This window comes from Boleophthalmus pectinirostris, unplaced genomic scaffold (assembly GCF_026225935.1).
Source record: "Boleophthalmus pectinirostris isolate CB_2022bp ecotype Guang Dong unplaced genomic scaffold, ASM2622593v1 HiC_scaffold_7, whole genome shotgun sequence".
NCBI classification, from domain to species: domain Eukaryota; kingdom Metazoa; phylum Chordata; class Actinopteri; order Gobiiformes; family Gobiidae; genus Boleophthalmus; species Boleophthalmus pectinirostris.
In genome coordinates this window covers 7,857,987-7,881,210 of record NW_026571473.1, presented here as the reverse complement: position 1 = coordinate 7,881,210, position 23,224 = coordinate 7,857,987, and the positions used below count along the sequence as shown (strand labels likewise).

The following is a 23,224-nucleotide window of genomic DNA, read 5'->3' as shown; positions in this document are numbered from 1 at the left end:
TTTTAAAAAGTATTACTGTCACAACTGAACCTCTGTTGCCAGTGCAGATACATGACACATACAAGTTTTTCTCATTCTTGGTATATAGATAGTGCATGACTCATGACTGAGCTGCAGAGGCTGAACTAGCGCTAGTTCATGATCGGGTTTGGGTAGTGACAGTTCAGAGCATTTTAGGTTTACACTAACTGGATTTCAGCATTAACAAACTAGCAACCCAAACACAAATGAGAGACTGAGGTCCATTCTACTTTCTGATTGGATAACAATCTTGAGAACCAAAAAAACAAATTACAACACTGAGAACTTGGCCATCACATCTAACGTTTTTGTAATTACGAATAAATCAGCATTAGAATTGTTACTAGTAAAAGTTATATTCAATTTGACCATGTCTTCACCATGTCAGGGAGCATGGATAGGTCCTGTTTAAGGAATTTAAAAACTAAATCTTACATACAGTTCCTTTAACAAAAGTTTGATTTCTCTGCTTATTCCTCTGGTGTGATGTTTGGACCAATCTGTTTCAAATATTCACCTTCAAGTTCTGCCTTTTCCTGTTCAGCTTCAATGAGACTCATCCCGGACTGACAGACTCAATTAACACCTACTGTATTATTCTGGCATTACTGCGGTGGCATTCCTCCAACAGTGACCATATTTATCCGTTCCTCCTGGTGTCACTAGGCGGAGCTGAAGTCTAAGAAAGCGGCAGAGTCGTTTGCCCTGTGCATCGAGAAGTACAACCGCGTGGGAGGAGAGTTTGAGCAGAAGATGAGTGAATCCGCACAGGTCAGACCCATGTACAACATTTACACTGTAGCAGGTCTGTTCTTTTTAGTTAGTTAAGTTAGTTTATTCTTTATTTATCAGGGTCAAAGTACAAAAATATTACATCACATGTACATTACAATATTAAGATGTCTGTGTAATCCCTTAGTTGTCCAAGTAGAGTTAATTAGTATCGAACTAGTATGAAAACTAGTTAAGTACGCCTAGATACTCATTTAAGCAAGTGTAATTTCTGAAGAATATAGCATGTTTTTATAATGTAGATGTTAACTTGAAAACTACCACTACATGACATGGCAAGGTGGAACAGAGCATTTTGAGTTTGGAGATGTAGATAAACTTTGGAGATGTAGATAAACTCAAACTCAAACATGTGTGAATGAAGCAGAACACAACTCCAGGTACATTCTAACACGACTTAAAGCTCACAGGTCAATTTTGTGTAATATAGGACCATTCAAACAAAAAGCCCCAAAAGACAATGAAAATATCCCATTCAATAAAAGTGTTCCCTCCGTAGTTTCATTTCTTGCATACCAATACGTACAATTAATTAAAAAGTTAGTTGATGTGGAAAACAAACTATATACACATTATGTCTATCTGCTTGTCTTATTAAAGGTACCACATTGCGACCTTTTCAATGGCATTAGTCACCCTCTCCACCTCCTTGGTTACGGCTGCTGTTACCATAGAAACCTCCTACAAAGCTTAATTAGAGGATCTGTTTTGAAATAATGACTGGGCTCTACATATGTAGCTAATTAGCTTTGAGAAGGCCGAGGTCTGAGTATGACAGTGAGCACATTATTGGTGCTAAATACAAAATGGATTTAGGTCAAAGTTTCCTTTATCTCAGTTTGATGCTCTCATACAAGGCCTGTCACGGAAATTTGAATCCATGGTGAAAAATGAAGGCTGTTGCCTTAGCGATTAACAATTTAAAGGTTGTATAGAGGATTTTCCAAGGAACGAGAAATCCAGCGACTGTTTGTCCTTTTTCAAATGTTGCGCATACATGAAACCACCCCCCCTCCCCTACAGCTCCCTACGAAGAAACACCTCCTCCTTACGCCAGAAACAGGTTTGTTTCTAGAAAACAAGTACTCATCTCTGCACATGACTTGTAAACAACTAACTACAGTGTTGGTTAGGCAAGGCGGAGAAGTGAGGAGCGGGGGGAGGGGGGCGCGGACAAGAAGTGAGGAGCAGCGGGAAGAGCGGAGCGGGGAGAGGAGAGGGGAGCGGTGCGGTGCGCGGAGAAGAAGTGAGGAGCAGGGAGAAGAGCAAAACGGGAAGCGGGGAGAGAAGCAGTAAGGGGTGCGCGGAGATTCAGTGCGAATGAAGCTACTACTACAACACGCAGAAGCAAGTGGACTCTTTCTTTGCATTGAAAATTACGTTTTCAGACATAGGATATCACATTCGTGTCTTGAAAAACATTTGTCTAGCTCTTGGAAATAAAGTATGTTTTCATAATAAGCAGAAGTTACCTGTCCAGGAGTAATTTGGAGACCAATGTGTCAGTCTTTAGACCCTTCGTCTGCTTCAGTTGCGCCATCGCTGGAATGAATCTCCGAGAATCACCTTAGTTTGGCTTTGCTGCTTTTCCCCTTGTCTTCTTCTTTCAGCGACCTCAAAAACGGACTTTCTTTTGGGGCTAACTGCTCCTGGATTCTTGTCGCCATTGCAACAAACTTTGTTCTAACTGCGAGGAAGATATAGGTCAAAAAAGCCGCTACTGTTGTGTTGGTGGAGTAAACAGCGTCTGTGCGGCTTGCGTCTGTGGACTGCGTGACAGGCGTACGCAAACCACGTAATGGCAGCGCGCAGGCAAGTCAGTTACGCTAGAAACGTGGGGAGTTTGATTGACAGCCTGTCAGCTAACAGATAACGAGGCAGTGTCGTTATCTATTGGCAAATGTTTAGCCCCACCACGTCCAGAGTTGATGAATTTTTATTCTCTTTTTTTGGTCATCATAATTACAAGGCTACTGCACCTCTATAATGCTATCATTGACAATTTGAAACAAAAAAATCCTCCATACAACCTTTAAAAACAAAATATTATATCTTTTTGTATGGTGAAAAGTCCACAAAATTTCACATATAGCAGAAAACTATAAGCACAGGCTGTTCGTAGAGAAACTACCACTGTTGCCATAGTGATTAACAATTTAAAACTTAATATTTTATCTTTTTGAGTGGGGGGAAGTCCTTAAAATGTCACCTATAACAGGAATTCCAAACTTATGAATTGGCTATTATGTTGAGCCCTAATGGGCGACTTTTTGTTGGATAAAAGTAAAGAGTAAAAAAAAGGGGGAAAAAAGAGAAGAAAACAACAGGAGTATTTTTGCAGAATCAGCAGGTGAAGCACTAAACTCTGTAAATCAGAGGTAAAAAAAAAAAAAGTTTGTCTTACTTTAATCCAATATGGTTCATTTAGAAATGTGTTTTTAAATACTTATATACTATACTGTATACTGTACTATACATGTACTGTATATATACTTTATACTGTAATAAGTCAGTAGGGTAAATTGGACCTCAAAATTATTGTTTATTACTTTTCTGCTGCAATTTATCCCATTTCAAAATGTTATCTCATAAAATACACACATTTTATAGTTTCAGACAAAACCCTTTATTGTATTAAGTTGTAGACATCAGAGAGTTTGAGTCAAGCCTTTCTGTTCAAACTCTTGCCTCTTACTTTGTGCAAACACAGCAACATGCATCCGCAATGAATTATAGATTTCCCAAAATGCTGAGGCATACGATAAGTCTCAGGCCGGAACTAAAGCAATAAAAATAACATTTCACAAAATAAATGCAATTTATTAAACTGTGTTTGAAAACAGTACACCTTTTTTGGCATCAAACATGAAAAAGAAGTTTACTAGATGCTTTTTATAACTAATATTTTATGAATTTAATTGAACGAAACTCCATACACTTTTATTGGTGTAACATAAGCCAGGCTCTACATCAAGACTACACCCGCAGAGCAGACAGCAACAAATGAGTTGTGCTGAATGGATATTTTAATGCTAAATCCTCTCAAATTATCTCTGGGTTACAGTTTGGCAGCCCCATCTCCTGTATTGGCTCAGAGCCCTGGCGCCTTGTAGGCTTTGAGTTTTTTTTTTTTTTTAAAGATGTGTATTGGCTGAATAAAGTAAAATGTATTAGTTGGTACTCATGACTATACATAATTTTTGTAACTATGCAGAATGTAAACTACATAGAATATATAAAAGAGTTACTTTTATTCATCACATTTTTACCACTAAGCTATCTCATTACTGTTGACTCAAATATGCTTATGTAGTTTTAAAGAAGCACTATGTAACTTTTCTGGTTCTGGTCTGCCATCTGCTTGTCTCCATGGTGATGTTATTGCCTTGCCTGGAATGTTCCACAGTATGGCACATTATGTTCTCTTACATTTTGTTCTATTGCTTAAGCATTACTCAGATGAAACATGTCTGACCTGGTTGTGTCATATGGATATAGATAGATTTAATACCATACTGTGGAACATTCCAGGCAAAGCAGTAAGGTTTCTTACCCTCAACAAAAAAATTACACAGTGCACATTTACATTTAAATAAATTGTATAGACATAATTGGTCAACCGTGTATAACCTTTGAGAATTTTCCTAGATATATATAATAATATAGTAGCATATATTTAGATTTTCCTTTTAAATTCTGTATGTTTTGTTTTCTTACGTTTGCAGAAGTTTCAGGAGATTGAGGAGACTCACTTACGTCAGATGAAACAGCTCATTAAAGGTTACTCTCACTCCATAGAGGACACCCATGTGCAGGTGGGACAGGTACGCTGGGCACAAAGCTTTTTTACTATTCCCTATTCAAAGGTGCATTTTCTTTTTGTATGCTTCAGTAAACTGCATTTCCTTGGATTTGTCTCTAGGTCCATGAGGAATTCAAACAAAATGTGGAAAATATTGGAATTGACAACCTGATCCAGAGGTTTGCAGAGCAGAAAGGGACGGGCAAAGACAGGCCAGGTACGAGTGATTGTACACTATTCTGTTTATTTTATCTTGGGTAACAAATGAAAAGCAAGTGAAATTTAGAAAGATTTAACTTTTATGACTGTGTTGTATTATCTTTCTTTTCTTTCATAATTAGCTTTCCTGAATTTATTTTTTCTGTATGCAAAATAAACCAGATTGTGGCACTATTTGGGGTAACATTAGCCTAGAAACCCAAGTACCTAGTTTTTAAGCACAGAAGTTTCCTTTGGTGAAGCAGTTACATAAAGCTCTTAACATGGTGTGAGTGATTATCTATTTGTATCTTAGAATTAGACTTAAATAAACTTTATTGAGCCACAAGAGAAATTATTTGGACACAGTAGCTCACACATCACAATATATTCTAATAACAAAGAGCAACAATATAAATGATAACTAAATGGCAAGTGAGGCTGAAGCAGTATTGTAAAAAGGACCTATAGTGGTTTACAATGAACAAAATGTACAGTGTGTGCTAACAGCCTGATATATCGTCTTTAACTTTTATTAAAATATAACATTGTAGTTGTGTTATTTGTGTGTGTGTGCAGCTCTGGTTGGTTTTGAGGAGTACATCACTGTGGCCCCTGAAGGAGTGAAGAAGACTCGAGGGAAAGCATTCAGGCTCCCGGGGCTCGGCCGGAGAGACAAAGAACCAGACTCAACGTGAGAAATGCAAACTCTGTGGATCTGAACATGTGACATTGAACTGTTTCTGACTGTGTTTATGTTTTTACAGAGACTCAGCCATGACAGAAACACTGGTGAGTTTTTTTTTTTTTTTTTTGTGCCACTCAAAACTATTATTAACTATAATTATAGCTTAAAGCAACTATCAGAGCTAATAACTACACTAATACCTTAATGATGAAGTTTGATGGAGAGTTGAAAGCAAAAAAAAACATCCAAGTCAATATAAAATCAAGATGAGAAAGACAAGCCACTGAAAAGCTTTTCAATTTGGCATTAAAGGTATCTATCTCTATGGAGACCACTTACAGTAAGAATGTATGATTTCCAAAGTATTTTAGACTTAGACGAACTTTGGATTCACAAGGGAAATTATTTGTTTTATTTTGAGCACCAACGCCTGGTGGAATAAATGAAACTGATACATTTAATACCATACTGTGGAATTCTGTAGGCAAAGGATTAATTTTTCCATTGTGACACACAATAGTTGGCTTGCAGTGGCCATCTCTGTTATGCTACCAACAAGTAGCATGCTAACGGTGCATCAGCATTACTTCCTAGTTTGCAGACAAGAGGCAGTGGCAGAGTTAGCAATTCTAGGCAAACTTGAGTTTGGGGTCCTCATTATAATGTTCAGTAAATATATATATATTTGTTGCCTGCTTTTCCCCATTGTTCTTGAGACATGCACAACTCTATTTATTTGAATTGTGGTGGATTGGAAACTTTTCTTATTAGTTCGGAAGCCTATTATATAACCAGAACTGAAAGGAGTTTTATTTTTTTGCTAGTACAGTTACATTTTTGTTTACATCCATTACATAGGATTATGATTATTTTTCTTATGAATATTGTTTAAAAGTAAACTACTCTCATTTAAAATCCTATTGAGAGAAAATCTAACTGCTCTGAGGCCTTGTCTAATAGTGGCACTGAGGGCAAATTGGTTGGGGCCCCTCCAGGTTTGGGGGCCCTAAGCAGCCACTTAGTTTTGCCTAATGGTAGCGCCGCCTCTGAATAGTAGCTAGACGTATTTTACTTAACATTAAAAAAGTGTGTACAGTCCCTTTAAGTAGACACGTGTGGTTATTATTTTTGAATGAATTACAAACCAGACCCACACGTCCAGTATCAAATCTGCCCCCCCTCCCCAAAGTGTTTTCATCATGTGAGTGTGAGTGTGATAGTGACGAGGTCCCGTGTAGGATTTCCCAAGTTTATTCTGGTCTTTCTGAGAATCGTCCGGACCCTAGAGCAGCAGCAGTGTGCTACCTGTGTATTTGGGCCAGAGTGTCCTCACAGCTGCACGTGCACAGAGCAGAGTAAATAAACACACTCCAAGTCCGATACGGTGTCATTTTAAAGAGACACGCCTTAAAGCTTTACTATGGGACATCAGAGACTCACAGAGCAAGCACTACATGACTGGAAATGAAAGCACAATTTTACTTTACTTACTTTACTTTAAAATCATTTTCCTTTATTTAAGCAACACTATACAGAATTATGCACTATATTAGACACACATCATGGTTAAACATTCACCTCTTTGTTTAGTTGGACTAGGGCTTCATCTAATCCCTATTTGATCATTGATTCATCTGGTAATTATTCTATAAATTAGCTGTTTTATATTTCAAAATGTTTATGAATATGAGACTTTTATGAAATTGGACAGAGGTTAAGCTGGAGGAATGGGAACATCTTCTGAAAGTTCACGCCACACTGTGATTGGTCACTCAAAGCCTTACAGCGGCTGATTAATTAGAGAAGTGAGTTTGAGCAGACAGTTATATTAAATAGTGAAGTGATATCACGATATGTCACCGAGATGAGATCAGGATTCGATTTTTATGACCGTTTCTCCCAGCCCTAGAGGAAAGAAATAATCAGATACGTACGTGCACTTTGTGATACTGAATTTTGGCTGGAGTAGTTTGAACCATCTGACAAACGTGCACTTACAGAGAACAAACTGTGCCCGTACATCATCTGAACAAATTAAAAACATGAATGGCTCATGTTAAAAATAACCCTACATTCTCAGTAATATTAGACACTGGGGACTTCCTCAATCTCTTCAAACATTACACAGATTATGTTTCTGCTTTCCCGTGTTTATGTTTTGGGTTGATGTGGGAACAGGAGTGTAGAAACCCATCCAGGCACAAGGAGAACATGCAAACTCCACACAGAAAGGTTCGGGTGGTTCGAGGATTGAACTGGTAACCTTCTCGCAGTGAGGGGAGAGAGATAGCCACTCAGTCTTTTTACCATTATGCGAAAGAAAACCTTTTTCTGAGCTTTCATGAGGAAAAAAAGGGTGTCAGTACTGAACAAACAACTGACTACACAACAGAAAGAAAGGCTTAAAGGTGCACTGTGTAACTTTTCTGGTTTGGTGTCCGTCACCTTCATTTTTCTATGGATATGTACTTGCTCTGCCTGGGATGTTGATAGGAAGATTTAATGCCACACTGTGAAACATTCCATACATGGCAATAACATCTCCACAGAGAAAAGCATTTGACGGACCCTTCACCAGAAAAGTGACACAATGCACCTTTAATGTAAGCCAGTGTGTCATTGTCGATTAGGGCTGGGTATCATTAAAACCGCTTGTGGCCGCAGTTTTGTCCTTTTGGTCATTACCAAGAGCTCATGACCATAGGTGAGAGTAGGAAGGAAGATTGACCGGTAAATCAAGAGCTTCGCCTTTCGACTCAGTTCCCTCTTCACCATAACGATCCAATACAGCGACCACATCACTGCCGACCATGGGAGAGTCACACGGGAGGAGCTTGGAGTAGAACCGCTGCTCCTCCATGTCGAGAGGAGCCAGTTGAGGTGGCTCGGGCATCTGTTCCGGATGCCTCATGGACGCCTCCCTCGGGAGGTGTTCCGGGCATGTCCCACCAGGAGGAGGCCCCGGTGAAGACCCAGGACACGCTGGAGGGACTATGTCTCTTTGGCTGGCCTGGGAACGCCTCGGGGTTCCCCTGGAGGAGCTGGAGGAGCTGGAGGAAGTGTCTGGGGTGGAGGAAGTCTGGGAGTCACCGGTTAGACTGCTGCCCCTGCTATCCGACCCCGGATAAGCGGAAGAAAATGGATGGATGGATCAATAAAAAATTACCGATACGATACATACCTCGATACATAGGCCACAATACGATACATACCTCGATACATAGGCCACAGTACGATACATACCTCGATACATAGGCCACAATACGATACATACCTCGATACATAGGCCACAATACGATACATACCTCGATACATAGGCCACAGTACGATACATACCTCGATACATAGGCCACAATACGATACATATCTCGATACAGTGACATTTTGATTCGATATGATATATTTCTAAATGATTCGATACGATTTGCTGTCTTTGTTAAACCACTAATTGTGCAAAGTGAATATGAAAAAAGCCATTTTACTCCTCAAAACAATGAAAATGTCAAAAGTGTTTCCTTTCACTGAACTGTAGCTGTAACAACATAAATTAACTCTTGGTGATATATTAATACAGCAGCCCACGATATCGATACTGTATCATCACATTAAATGATACGGTATATCAATATTTCAATATTTTTGCACACCCCTGTTGTCGACAAACTGAATTCCTGATAAAGAGTGATAAAAATCTAACTTAAATCATTCTGAGCACCCAATATTTCTGTCAGTATGTTTCCAGCTGCTCTGACACGTGTACAGTTCATATCTCTGTCTGTCTCTGTGTATTTGACCTGCTGCTGTCTCCTCCTCCACAGAACTCTCCTCTTGAAGTGGACGACGAGGGCTTTGTAATACGAGCTGAAAACACTCAAAATGATATCCTTTACCCATCAGTGCTGTTTTAAATGATTACACCGTGACCCCTGTATCAGTCCGTGTGTGTGCTTTAAACAGCTGTTGTGTCTTATGTTACAAGCAACTGTTAAAACGATGATGGTGTTATAGGACGTTTCTATTAATGAATGACAACTCATAGTAAAAAGAGAGGAGGAGTTAGGTGTTAATGTTTAAATATATCTCGTAATGTGGATTGAAATTGACCACCGACATACACACTTTCCACATTCATAATAGGTAATGTGGTGGAAGTGTTTTGCCCAAAGGTTTCAATAACATTCCTGCTATTTGGTTGTCACAATACAAAAAAATTTAACTTTATTTCAGTACAAAAGAAATTCCGCAATACTGTTTTGATACTCCTTTTTATATACCAGTAATCAACAGTGGCAGAAGAAGTACTCAATTGTGTTACTTAAATAAAAGTAAAGATGCTAGTACAAAAAAAATACTCAAGTAAAAGTATCACATGAAAAAATCGACTTAAGTAAAAGTGTTAAAGCATCTGTTTAAAAATGTAAAAGAATATAAAGTAAAAGTAAGTATTAAAGCTTCAAATGTAGTGATTTTGATACAGATTTGTGCAGAATTTTGGTCAACAGAAACAAGTGAAGTAATATTTTTTCCGAGTTGTTTTTATTTTTTGTATATTTTTGTTTGCTCAAAGTATGTGCAAATCCTTTCAGCAGGTCTCAGATTGTAATAAAAATAATACTTTTACTTTTCCGTGCTGTTCAAAAATGTACTGGAGCAGAAACTACAGATACCTGCTCTCAAATGTAGTAAAGTAAAATGTTTCCACAAAATGTACTTATGTATAATACAGATACCTAAAATGATTAACACAAGTACCTCACCCCCTTCGCATCAGATTTAAAATGAAATACTCTTCCCCATTCAGTCAGAGTTAATTGCTGTGAATGCCTCTGACACAGTACTGGGTTAATGCGGTTAGACCCTGGGGTCAAAGGTCCCGGTCTGGGTGCGTTTCGTTTATGCGCCTCACTGACTCAATTCATGAACTCATTATCAGAAGAGCAGGACAATTATCATGACCCTGCTCCCTTTTATTACTGCAAATGACCAAACGCATCCTCCTGGTTAGATTATAATGGAAACAGACATGTTATGGGGAAAGAGCGTCATTAAAACCATTCCCTGACTCGACTTTTTAGCATCAAGATAAGTGTTGGCAGGGTTCAAATGTGACAGCTCGGAGAACGTAAGCTCCTTTTGTGCATTTTACATTTTGGTGCCTTGTGTAATTTTAATCCATCAAATGCTTTTCTTCATGGAGATGTTATTGCTGTATCGTCTGGAATGTTTTAATTTCTATCTTCATGGAGACCAAACAAAGCTAAGTTACAGGTCAGATCTGTGGAGAGGCAACCCCGCTCACAGTCAGAATACCTGTTTTTCTAGGTAATTTTGAGCTATAAAACCACCTGTAATTGAATAAATGTAAGCGATAAACTGTAGAGTTGTTTAATGTCATACTGTGGAACATTCCAGGCAGAGCAATGACATATTATCCATAGAAACATGTCCAACCCCCAAACAAAAAGTTACACAGTGCACCTTTAATACTGATGTTGGCATCTTTCAAGTTTATTTTCTAGTAATTCAAAGAAAGAAATGACAGATTTCCATACATAAGTTATACTTGATTTGAAGAGATGTTTTGTTATTATCATGTCACCAATCTCCTATTGACTGGTGAGTAATTTCTGACCAAAATAATAGTTTGTATATATAAATGGACATTGGTAACCCCCTAGATGCCACGTTCTAAATAGGAAGTGAGGATGGGCACACTTCCAGCTCCATCGACTCTGTTTCCAATTGACTTTACATTGAAAAACTGTCAGTCCTCTCTCTGTTAGTGTTTTAAAAATCCATTTTCTTCCAGTATTTTTTATCTCCACTCTCTCGGTCGCCTCTTGAGCCAGATTCAAACTGAACCGTCCAATCATATTTTTTTTTTTTTTCAGTGACATGTGAAACCAAGGAACTCACTGGTCACCTGTCACTTTGAACAAAATCAACTTTCTCTCACTTCAGATCACACAGTATAGCACAGTTTAGTGCTTGTCTCACTGATTCTGCAGAAATCTATGATGTTTTTCAGTCCCTTGTGTTTTTTTTTTCCTTTCTTTTTTTCCTCATAAGCAGTAAGCAGCTATATTTGTTTTGATACAGTCAGACCATGCGAGCCTCTGATTGGCTAATCCACCTGTCAGTCACACCCATCGGAACTCAGGGAGGTATAACCAGTGACCAGACTCACATCTTTGTAAAGTATTGGGAAGTAGTAAATGAGCTGATATCCAAAATGCTCTCCACTTTAGTCATAGAATGGGTTTAAAAAGTGTTCTAAGTGTTTATTTCCTTGACCAATCTTTGAACGTTGTGCTGAGGAGAAGGAGCACAACTTTTACTCCAGCGACTCGGACTTCGACGACGAGGAGCCCAAAAAGTTCCACATTCAGATCCGCCCGGTAACAAGCGGCAACAGGAGCAGTGCAGCCGCTCAGGATCGAGAGCTGAAGGCCACAGTTGGGGCGCTGACTCTGCCTCCAAACAGAGGGAGGGCCCAACAGGTGAGTGTGCTTAGTGATCTCATCTAAATATATTATGAAATCTACAGAGGTGGGTAGTACTTAGCTACATTTACCTGAGTAACTTTTTAAACAAATTGTACTTCTTTTATTCAAACACCATACTTTTACCCCTAATTCAATTATATATTGTACAGTGTAGCAGTACTCTTACTCGAGTTAATGTTACTCCCACTGTGAGTAAATTCACAAGTGACAAAAAGACAATATGAAATCACTTGCACATTGCAGCACTCCTTTAAATATTTATTTTTCCTAATTTTGATAATTTGTCCCATGAAAATACCATATTCTTTGCATTATTTAAGGTTTTGTGTTGTCAAATCACAAAATCACAAATCTGATGTTATGTCTTGACAGTTACTCTTACTTGAATAATTTCTTGTGCCACTACTTTATACTTCTACTTAAGTAATATTATTTTAAAGTAATGTTGTTTTTACTTGAGTACAGAAATCTAATCATGATAAGCTTCACATGTGTATTATGTGTTGTTTCACCATTTCTTTCTTACATTTTAGGCACCAGTCCAAAAACATCTTTCCAGTAAGTCTTCAAAATAGGATATGCATTTTATTATGAGCAAAAACTGACCACATTAAACTAAGTCTCATGTTTTGGATGATTTTAGGAAACTCGAGTGCCACAGGAGGTCGATCAGAGGAGGAGGGTGCGTCACACAGGGGTAAGTTTGAGATACACCAGTCTAACTTTTCTGTGATGCCGATATCAGTACTTAGGCTTTGAGTGTTTTTCTGTTTTATTTAACTGTAGTTAGTAACTGTTTTGCTGCATTATAGGGTCAGTCCACCTCAGTTCACCCAATGAGTTAAACTCTACTTTGTTGAATTTTGATGAAACTTGGTATATTGGTATATAGCCAGAAAAGCCAAAATAAAAAACTTTTATTTGATCGTACCAGTAACCGTAACAGTTTCTGAGATATCACAATTTAATTTTTTCCCTTTTTTGCATGGTCGTCAAATTTCAAATTGCATTTACTCAGCAACTGCTGGTCCAATATCAAAAACCAAGGTATCTCTGGAAAGGGGAAATTAGAAGGAATTTAAATCTGGCATTTACCAGATACACCACCTGACAGACACCATAACAACCATGGTTATGGTGGTTGTCATGTTGGTTGTCATGGTGGTTGTCATGTGGTTGTCTTGGTGGTTGTTATGGTGGTTGTTGTTATGGTGGTGGTTGCTAGGGTAGTTTCTATGGTGGTTGCTATGGTGGTTGTTATGGTTGCTATGGTGGTTGTTATGGTAGTTGCTATGGTGATTGCTATGGTGGGTGTTATGGTTGCTATGGTGGTTGCCATGGTCGTTGCTATGGTGGTTGCTATGGTGGTTGTTATGGTGGTTGTGGTGGTTGCTATGATGGGTGCTATGTTGGTTGCTATGGTGGTTGTTATGGTTGCTATGGTGGTTGCTATGGTGGTTGTTATGGTGGTTGTTACGGTTGCTATGGTGATTGCTATGGTGGTTGTTATGGTAGTTGCTATGGTGATTGCTGTGGTGGTTGTTATGGTGGTTGTGGTGGTTGCTATGGTGGTTGTTATGGTTGCTATGGTGGTTGTCATTGGGGTTGCTATGGTGGTTGTTATGGTGGTTGTCATGGTGGTTGCCATGGTGATTGCTGTGGTGGTTGTTATGGTTTGCTTTGGTGGTTGCGATGGTGGTTGTCATGATGGTTGCTATTGTGGTTGCTATGGTGATTGCTATGGTAGTTGCGATGGTGGTTGTTAGGTGGCTGCTATGGTGGTTGCTATGGTGGTATATGGTGGTTGTTATGGTGGTTATGCATAACAACCACCATGACAACCACCATAGCAACCACCACCATAACAACCACCATGCCAACAACCATAGCAACCACCATGACAACCACCATGACAACCACCATAACAACCATAGCAACCACCATGACAACCACCATGACAACCACCACAGCAATCACCATGACAACCACCATGACAACCACCACAGCAATCACCATGACAACCACCATAGCAACCACCATAACAACCGCCATAACAACCACCATAACACTTGCCATAGCAACCACCATAACAACTGCATAGCAACCACCATAGCAACGACCACAGCAACCACCATGACAGTCACCATGGCAACCACCATGACAAGCACCATAACGACCACCATGCCAACCACAATAACAACTGCCATAGCAACCACCATAGCAACGACCACAGCAACCACCACAACGACCACCATAGCAACCACCATGACAACCACCATAGCAACCACCATGACAACCACCGTGACAACCACCATATCAACGACCACCGTAACAACCTCCATAGCAATTATCATAGCAATTATCATAGCAACCACCATAGCAACCACCATAGCAACCACCATAGCAACCACCATAGCAACCCTGTGGCCAATGTGGCTCTATAGTAGTTGTGGTTTATATGTTGTAAAGTTGAGTTTATTTATGCAGATTAGTAATAGTAATAATACCGATGATAATTTTAATATTAAAATGTTAATGATGAATCAGTTATCAGTTGTTTAATTCTCCCGATGATTGATTAAGAACATTTAACTGAATGCCCATCTATAGTTCCAACTAAATCAGCTCTTTCTGTTCAGAGAGTGTTAAAATAAAGATCAGATTAAAGTCTAATAAAGCCTCAGACAGAGCTGAGCCTTCAGTTAGTATCACACCCCCAGGGAATGCTAATGATATCAGCTGCAAAGTATAAAAAAGTACATATTTTGGTCCAGTGATAAGGAAATAGAATGTATAAAAATGAGTTATTGCGGGGTGAGATTTTGATATAAATATATAATAAATGACTTGTAGCATTTTTTTTATATTGAGCACTTTTGAGTATTGAGTACTTTAGCGGTCATTTTTACATTGCTTTTTGGAACTATAGCATCTCAAAATGTTTACTCATGAGCGTTCAACTCATTTTTGCCCAATCCAAATGTAAATACATGGGCGAACAAAATCTCACATGATCATTTTCCCCATGTTTGCACGATCTTGTGGCATATTGGTCTCGCCAGATCTTGTAGTATAATATCTTGAGGTGCTGTATGTGTAAAGCTCACCTGTTACTGTCTTCTTCAAGGATTAGGTCTGATTTTGATCTTGTTCTGGCATATTGCCCAGTCCTAGTAGCAGTTGTTGATTCTGCTACTGTAGGATTCCCCTGTTTTATGTGCTTAGCTCCAGTGACCCATTTATCTGTCCTCTACTCGACCCTCTGCACTGGGCTGGCTCCCATTAGTCACATGACCCTCTCTGCAAATGTTTTATTACGGCTCCTTTTCTCACTAAGAGGGTTTGAATACAGAAGGAGGGGACTGTGCTTTGAAATCTAAAACTATTTGTGCTAAAAAGAGAAGAGGAAGGTGGGGTTCTGGCAAATAGGATAGTCACAACATTGCTAGGATTCATAATTTCACATGGAAGGGGCCTATGCGTGATTGTTTATTTACTACTACTACTTACTTAGAAGTTTTATTACCATTCTTATATTTTTTACTCTTTGTTATTGTAATATAATGTGATGTGTGAGCTACTGTGTCCAAGTAATTTCCCCTGTGGATCAATAAACGCTGTCTAAATCTAAGCATAAGTATAAGTGCACTGTGTAATTTTCCTGGTGGAGAATTCTTTAACCTGCTTGTCTCCATGGAGATGTTATTGCATTGCCTGGAATGTTTTGGTGTATGGCATTAAACTTATCTATGTTGCATCTATTCATTTACAGGTGTTTTACCTTTGAAATAAAATAAATTTAAAAACCTGTATTCTTACTGTGAGTGGGCTCGCCTCTCCATAGATCTGACTTATACATTGGCCCTATGACACTACCAGCTTGTGCCAATGGAGAAACATAAGTTTTTAGCATCACAATCCATTCAAAACAATAATATCCATGGAAACAAGAAGAAGGCAGTGAACCCTCCACCCGAAACATTTTAGTGCACCTTTAAACTTGTATTTTATTGAATGTTTTTATTGAATGATAAACATTTTGTAATATTACTTTATTTTACATGAGATTTGTGCCCCGTAATTTCTGATATGAATCTTTTTTTGTTTTCACAGATGGAGACCTGGATGGACTCAGGAGGTCCACGTCCAGCCCTGACCACAGCAGGTGTGAAACAACTCATTCATTGAATTTATTTTAGAATTAACTACCGTACTTAAAGTTTTCACTTTTTTAAGCCAGTAAAAATCAGATACAGCGCTTTTGAAGGTGCACTGTGTAGCTTACCAGGTGGAGAGTCCGGAATTTTGCCTGGAATTTTTTTTAATATGATAATAATAATAATTCTTAATCTTAATTATCTATGTCCATGTACCAAGCCAGTTTACAGATCTGATTTGTGCAGAGGTGGGTCCACTTACAATAAATACAGTAAATACAATAAATACAATAAATCAGCTCCACCTAGTGCCGTGGCGCCAACCTGGCTAATACTGTGGTACATTCCAGAGAAAAGTAATCTCCATAGCATATCTCCATGGACACAACCAGGTGCTGGACTCTTAGCAGAAAATTTACATAGTGCACCTTTAAATTCCTATTTAACATGTTGCATTTTGAGTTTAACATATTTTATTCTGCATTAAAACCAATCCATTTGTTATATTGGTATAAGAACCTGAATAACAGAGGCACATTATACACAGATGGTTCCATGTAAAGTATTCTGTGGGCTTCTTCTATTTGCATTTCCCCTAAACCAGTGTCTCTCTCCCCTCCATCTCTCCTGTTGTTTCTCTCTCTCCTGTTGTTTCTCTCCCTCCTGTTGTTTCTCTCCCTCCCGTTGTTTTCCGCGCCTCAGGTTGAGTTCTTCTGCGTCTGTGTCTGACAGTCTGTTTGGACCTCCTCTGGACTCAGCCCTAAAGTCCAAGAGCTGTGAGGGGAGAGAGCAGCTCAGAGGAAACAGCGTGTTTGGAGACACTGAATGTAAGACTGCTAGTATATAGAAGAATTTAACTTTGTCTCATGAAGTATTATAAGAATATTCTCTACACATGTCCAATGTGATGTACTTGCAGTTTTTTTCTTGCTATTTTCTCCAATTATAGTAACATATTAAGAAACAACACATGCAATTATTTACGAGTAAACTTGCTGGTAAAAAGGTTGTAGCTCATTCACCAAATATGCTTTACAATTTAGAGTCAATATTTATTCTAATAATCAAATAAAGTTAAGTTATTTTAAGTCACAATGCTGAAATATTCTATGCATTATTCTTAATTGTCCTAATTAGGATTGTACTGATTATGCAGAATATTTTGCTGGATCTAAAAACTGATTTAGTGAGACTTACTTATTGGCCACTATTAAGTCAGAATATCTCAAAAATATTTACAATGTTATTTATTCAATGTTGTATAGTTACTAGAAGAATAAATACTAGTAAAACAAAATCTGCAAATGTAAGCAATTTTATAAATTGCAGATGACCGTAAGAGGGTGGATACGAAATGATTCCCTTTCAGCACCGTCCTCTGACAGTCAGTAGAGATTAAAAAAGACCCTGTAGTTTTGGTACTGAAAAAGCTACATTCATAAATCTCTAGTTAGCGTTTTAGTATTTTCCACAGTTTTCTTTGTTCTAGCCCTTTTAATACGTGTCTGTTTCTTTCCTCAGACGCTGCCTTCTCCTCTGACTCCTCATCTCCTGAAAACGTTGAGGACTCTGGTCTGGACTCTCCTTCTCATCAGGCACTGGGGCCCTCGCCTGAACCGGGGCAGGGCTGGGCGGCGTGGCCTCCCGCCCCCCCGAGCATGGACCAAACCCGGGGTCGCTCCTCTGACCCTTTCCTCTCCGCCTTCCGGGACCCCTCTCCTGGACCCGCCCGCCCCCGTTTCCACGACGATCGGGGTGTGGTCGGCGCCCTCCTCTCGTCCGACCCGAGTCCCGCCGGAAAACGATCAGACCTCGATGCGTTTTCCGAACCTGCCCACCCCGGAAATGGAGAACTCCGTGTGGAACTGTAAGCATATCCCCCAAGAAGACCCTTTTCTCGCTTTCGAACGAACTGTCAGTCAAGAGACGTTTTCAGACTCTTGGACCCGCCCACCTCCTCGCTCAGCCAATCAGGAGATACGAGGAGATCCTTTCGCCGCTATCGACAGTAAAATACAATCGAATAAAACTCCCTCCTCTTCTTCTTCTTCTTCAAGTCATCGCAAAAAGCAAGACCGAAAACGGGATAGAAGTTTACCTCCTCCTGTTACTTCGGAAGACCCATTTGCGATCACGATGATTGGCAGCCCCACGCACCAATCAGGACTAGCCCCGGGAGCTGGACTGATCCCGCCTCCTGGTGCCATAGCAACCAGTAACAACAATAGATCAGGAGTGGACGCAACTTTGCAAGCTAAAAAAGAAATTTCACATTGGAATTCTGTGCATAATCCCTTCAACGATGGGGTTCCAAGTGCAGTGGTTTTAACAAGCTCCAAGCCACATGATAAAACAGGAAGCAGTGGGCAAAAGGAGGGAGCAGGAGGAGGAGAGAGGAGGAAGCACCGATCGTCGGAGAGTGAACCGCGTAGAAATGGGCCCCCCCTCACCAGACACTCCGGACCACAGGAGGACCTCTGCTTCTCCACAGACAAAGACCAGGACTGTCTCGATATCAGCCAGCCCTGCAGCCTCGGGTCACATAAAGGTAGAGAAGATGGATAAAAAGTTAAAGATGCACTGTGTAACTTTTCTGGTGAAGGGTTTGTGCCTGCCTGTCTCCATGGAGATGTTGTTGCTTTGCCTGAAATGTTCCAGTCTACTAGTATATCTTCATGGAGACAGGCAGGTCATGTCTGTGGAGAGGTGACCACATTCACTGAGAGAATGCATGTGTTTTGTATTTTTGAGCAATAAATTTAATATTTAAATCTAAGATATAATTTTAATGCCAAACTGTGGAGAACTGTGGACAGATACTCCTTAAAAGTTGTGCTATGTAACCTTTCCGAAGAAGGCTCTGTCCCTACTTGTCTCCATGGAGATGTTATTGCAAAAGGTCATTTTTTACCTAACCCATGAATAAGCCCAACTGAATAAATTCAAGATAGGTTAATTTATGACATACTGTGGAATAGTTATTTAAATGCTTCAAAATATTTTCACTGAACTTAGTTTTTTTTTAACTTAAGGCTCAAAGCACAAATACCGTCAGGAGCCACCAGAGGGCGTCACTGCTCCTTCAGCCCGAGTGACCCGCGCCAAAAGAACCTCTGGGCGACTCAGCGGCTCAGAGAGAGTGAGTCACACTTTATATATACAAACATGATTCACAAAAATACGAGATTTACAAATGTAACTATGGTTCTATGAATCCTGGATGGTCTCCAGAGGGCAGCACTGAACCCATTCTGTTAAATCAGCTTTTTACACTTAGAAAACCCATGAATAGCTGTGTCTTTTAAATAGCTGCTCTCCCAGTTGATACACGATACACTGATACAGTCTTGTGTCCAAAGAAAAGGTGCAGAAATAACTCGTGATATTAAGTTTTAAAACACAAAATACCAATCCAAAAAGCATTTACCCCCAACAGATTATACTCATAATGTCTTCATTTTGTACATGAATTCCCTTTTCTCTCTCTGTTGTTCCAGTCTCGTTCTCTGTGCTCCTCGCCCCTCCCTGACCCCAGCCCCTCCCTCACCTCCTCCTCCTCCTCCAGCCCCAGTGAGTGGGGTCCCCAGACCAGAGAGGGAGAGTGGGGAACCCAGACCAGAGGGGGGGAGTGGGGGGAGAACCCCCGAGCCCCCAGCCCGGGCAGAGGACAGGTGTCGCCCCTGCCCTGTCAGCACCAGGACCACCTCCCAAGACAATGTAAAACTCTTTATCTAATTAATAACATGGATATGAACATGTGTACGTGCAGAATAAAAAGTGAATTGTGTATTTTTTACAGTGCACCTGTCTCGGGGTCCCAGTCCGATCTCCCTCAGCACACAGGAGGCGTGGCCTGTAGCCGCCGCCATCACTGAGTACATCAACGCATACTTTAAAGGAGGACAAAGCAACCGGTATTTTATATTTGATACAAAATAACTGTTACTAATCGACTATTAAAATAACAATTGACTATTATATTAATCTTTAATTGTTATCTGAACGATACGGACTCTAAAACATGTCACAAAATGTTTTATCACAAAAACAGCAGCAGTATTTAAACAAATTTACCAATAAATAATTTACTTTATTTGTAAATATTCTTTATTATAGAAGCCTTAAATCAGCATATATTATGTTTATCTGATTACAAATCTCATGGTACTATAGAAATATTTTTATCCTTTGATTGAATTGATTCACTGTACCTGCTCCCCATCAATCCTGAGTACTTCCGTGTCTGTCTCCTTCAGTTGTCTGGTGAAGATCACGGGGGACCTCACCATGTCCTTTCCAGCTGGAATCACTCGAATCTTCAGCGCTCACCCAAACGTCCCTGTGCTCAGCTTCAGACTCCTCCACATCTCTCGAATCGACCACTTCCTCCCCAATCAGAAACTGCTCTTCAGGTCAGCTGACAAGTTAACTTATACTGTTATTTTAAAACAACAGTATGTAACTTTCTGGAGGTGGGACGTAAGCTGCATGATTCCACAGAAATAAAAAGTTAAAATCATACTCTGGGACATTCTTTATGGAGATAGATGTGCTTTTGGCCATTCTGTGGAATATTATAGCTCAAGGAACAACATTTCCATGGAAACAAGTAGGTCTAGATGACACAAGCCCACTCAGAGTAAGGATGCAAGTTTTTATTTAGGTCTATTTAGCTAAAAAGTGACACATTGTTATTAGCATTACCGTGAAAGCAAAACTCCGCTCTGGCCTAAAAGCACTTGTGAACTTATCAGTGATTAATTAGGATTTGTTAGGAAAGTAAGGAATAACTTTGCATCACTGCAAACCATTTAAAAAATGTTCACATTTTTGAAACGGTAAAACTCAGGGACAGTACATTTAATGTTGATTTTTAGGTTTATAATGTCCTTGTTGTATTTCTACAGTGACCCTTCTCAGAGTGACCCAGAGACTAGAGACTTCTGGTTCAACATGCAGGCTCTACAGGTGCATCTGCAGAGGGAGGCGGAGCTCAACCCCCAGGCCTCATATTACAACGTGGCTCTCATTAAATACCAGGTAACACACTCAGATATGTTAGTATTATACTCTAGTCTCAGTTTGTGCACTATATAAATCCAATACATTGTTGTTTTTATATTTATTTTACTCAATAATAACTGTAATTTAATAAACAGAAATAGACTTAGACAAACTTTATTGATCCACAAGAGAAATTACTTGGAACAGTAGCTCATACATCACAATATAATATAATGACAAAGAGAAAAAAATAGAAATGGTAATAATATAATAGCGAGACAAGAGACAGGTGTCAAATAAGGCATAATTATATCAACGTGCATGTACAAGTAAAAATCAAATTAAATGGAAATAAGTAATAAAAATGTCGATTAACCTTCATCTTCAGTACACTAATCGACTCATACTCTGTTCCTTGTATCTCTTGTTCAGGTCTTCTTCTCAGGACCCCGGCCGTGCCCCCCTCCTCCTCTCCGCAGAGTGCCAGCGCAGTGGCACAGTGACTCGTGTGTCTCTGGATTATCACTGCTGCCCGGCCACTGCCCCCTCCACTCAGCTCACCGCCGTCCAGGTCCTCCTCCCTCTGGACCACACCGCCACAGACCTGCAGTGCCAGCCCCCGGCCTCATGGTGAGACTGAGGAGCTCTGTCTCTGTGATCTGCTCCATGTTACATTGTGTATTACCTCATGTACAGTGTGTTATTACTGTCGTGGTCATGCAGGTGTCTGTGTGTAGTGGCCACTTGCACTAGAGCCCATTGAGTGTGAGTCATGTAGATTTAAATGTAGGGTAAAGGAGACATGTTATGAAACGATAAAACTAATTATGAAGGATGTGCTACCAAGATTCTACATCATATCTCGAGTGATAAACAACTGTCTTTATTTGAAATGGTCCAGTCGGAGCCATTGATTTTTATAGCACAAAATCTCTGCTTGAATCTTGTATCATTCAGTCTTAAAAAATTACTTCTTTTACCTCAAATACATACGTGTTGAGTGCATCACTTATTGAGTGAACAGAGGTGAGTGGTTTCTCAGTGTTCTGCGTTTTTTGTTTGTTTTTTTCTCATAAGCTGCCATGGTTTTTTATACTGTTTGGCTGGTTATTCCACCTGTCAATCACTAGGGCTAGGTATCATTAATACGTTGCCGATATGATACGTACCACGATACATAGGCCACAATTCCATACAGTGTACCTTCAGTTTGATACGATATATTTCAAATCGATTTGAGGCGGTTAAATAAAAAATAAAGGCTAAATCATGGTTGTAATACTACACTCTTTGTTAAATTACTTCTTGTGCAAAGTTCATATGAAACACAAACATTTTAATCATCAAAACAGTGAAAATGTCAAATGTGTTGCATAAACGAGTTTCCTTCCTCTGAACAAAATAATTTAGTAAAATATATCAAAAAATAATCTTGGTGATATATGGATACAGCAGCCCACGATATCAATACTGTATCATCACATTAAACGATAAGATATATCGATATTTCAATTTTTTTGCACACCCCTATCAATCACACTCAGAAATAGAGACAGGATACAGTTTCAGACCCGTGTGTCTTAAAGCATTGGTCTGAGCTTGGCCCTGTGCAAAGTCTATATATTTATTATTAAAATGAAGGTCAATAACAATAATAAATAATAAATATTAATCAATAATAAATCCTTATTGGAAAATAGAAATTGTCATTCTCAAATTTGTTTGTGCAGTCACCATTTGTTAGCCATTTTCTTATTTTGTGAATGAGTTTGTTGTATGAGTGAAGTGAACTAATTGAATATTTTTCTGTTACAAACTGACTCAAGTTTGATAAACGTTAAATTCTCATATGTTTTTCTTCCTTTGTTCAGGAACTCAGAGGAGAGGAGACTTCTGTGGAAACTGCCAAATCTGTCCCCCACCAACCACAGCAAAGGTCAGAGCTCTGTCCACTGTTTAATTCTCTATAACCCAGCACAATATTACACTCCCCCTTTACTTATACAATATATTCTATTATACATTACTGATTTACTTAGTTACTTTTGTGGAAGAT

At 39.4% G+C, this 23,224-nt stretch overlaps 1 protein-coding gene across 1 annotated transcript in view; it reads left to right on the top strand.

Annotated features, from left to right (window-relative positions):
* fcho1 (FCH and mu domain containing endocytic adaptor 1) overlaps window positions 1-23,224 on the top strand; it is an 81,104-nt gene that overhangs the window by 55,396 nt on the left and 2,484 nt on the right. The window contains 20 exon segments of the mRNA XM_055164557.1: window positions 688-792; window positions 4,539-4,637; window positions 4,736-4,832; window positions 5,393-5,507; window positions 5,581-5,605; window positions 9,320-9,380; window positions 11,808-12,001; window positions 12,541-12,565; window positions 12,651-12,704; window positions 16,121-16,172; window positions 16,867-16,991; window positions 17,686-17,914; window positions 17,916-18,712; window positions 19,197-19,303; window positions 19,662-19,881; window positions 19,964-20,078; window positions 20,421-20,576; window positions 21,072-21,206; window positions 21,604-21,798; window positions 23,040-23,104. Of these exon segments, the coding sequence (XP_055020532.1) occupies window positions 688-792; window positions 4,539-4,637; window positions 4,736-4,832; window positions 5,393-5,507; window positions 5,581-5,605; window positions 9,320-9,380; window positions 11,808-12,001; window positions 12,541-12,565; window positions 12,651-12,704; window positions 16,121-16,172; window positions 16,867-16,991; window positions 17,686-17,914; window positions 17,916-18,712; window positions 19,197-19,303; window positions 19,662-19,881; window positions 19,964-20,078; window positions 20,421-20,576; window positions 21,072-21,206; window positions 21,604-21,798; window positions 23,040-23,104 (2,971 nt within the window).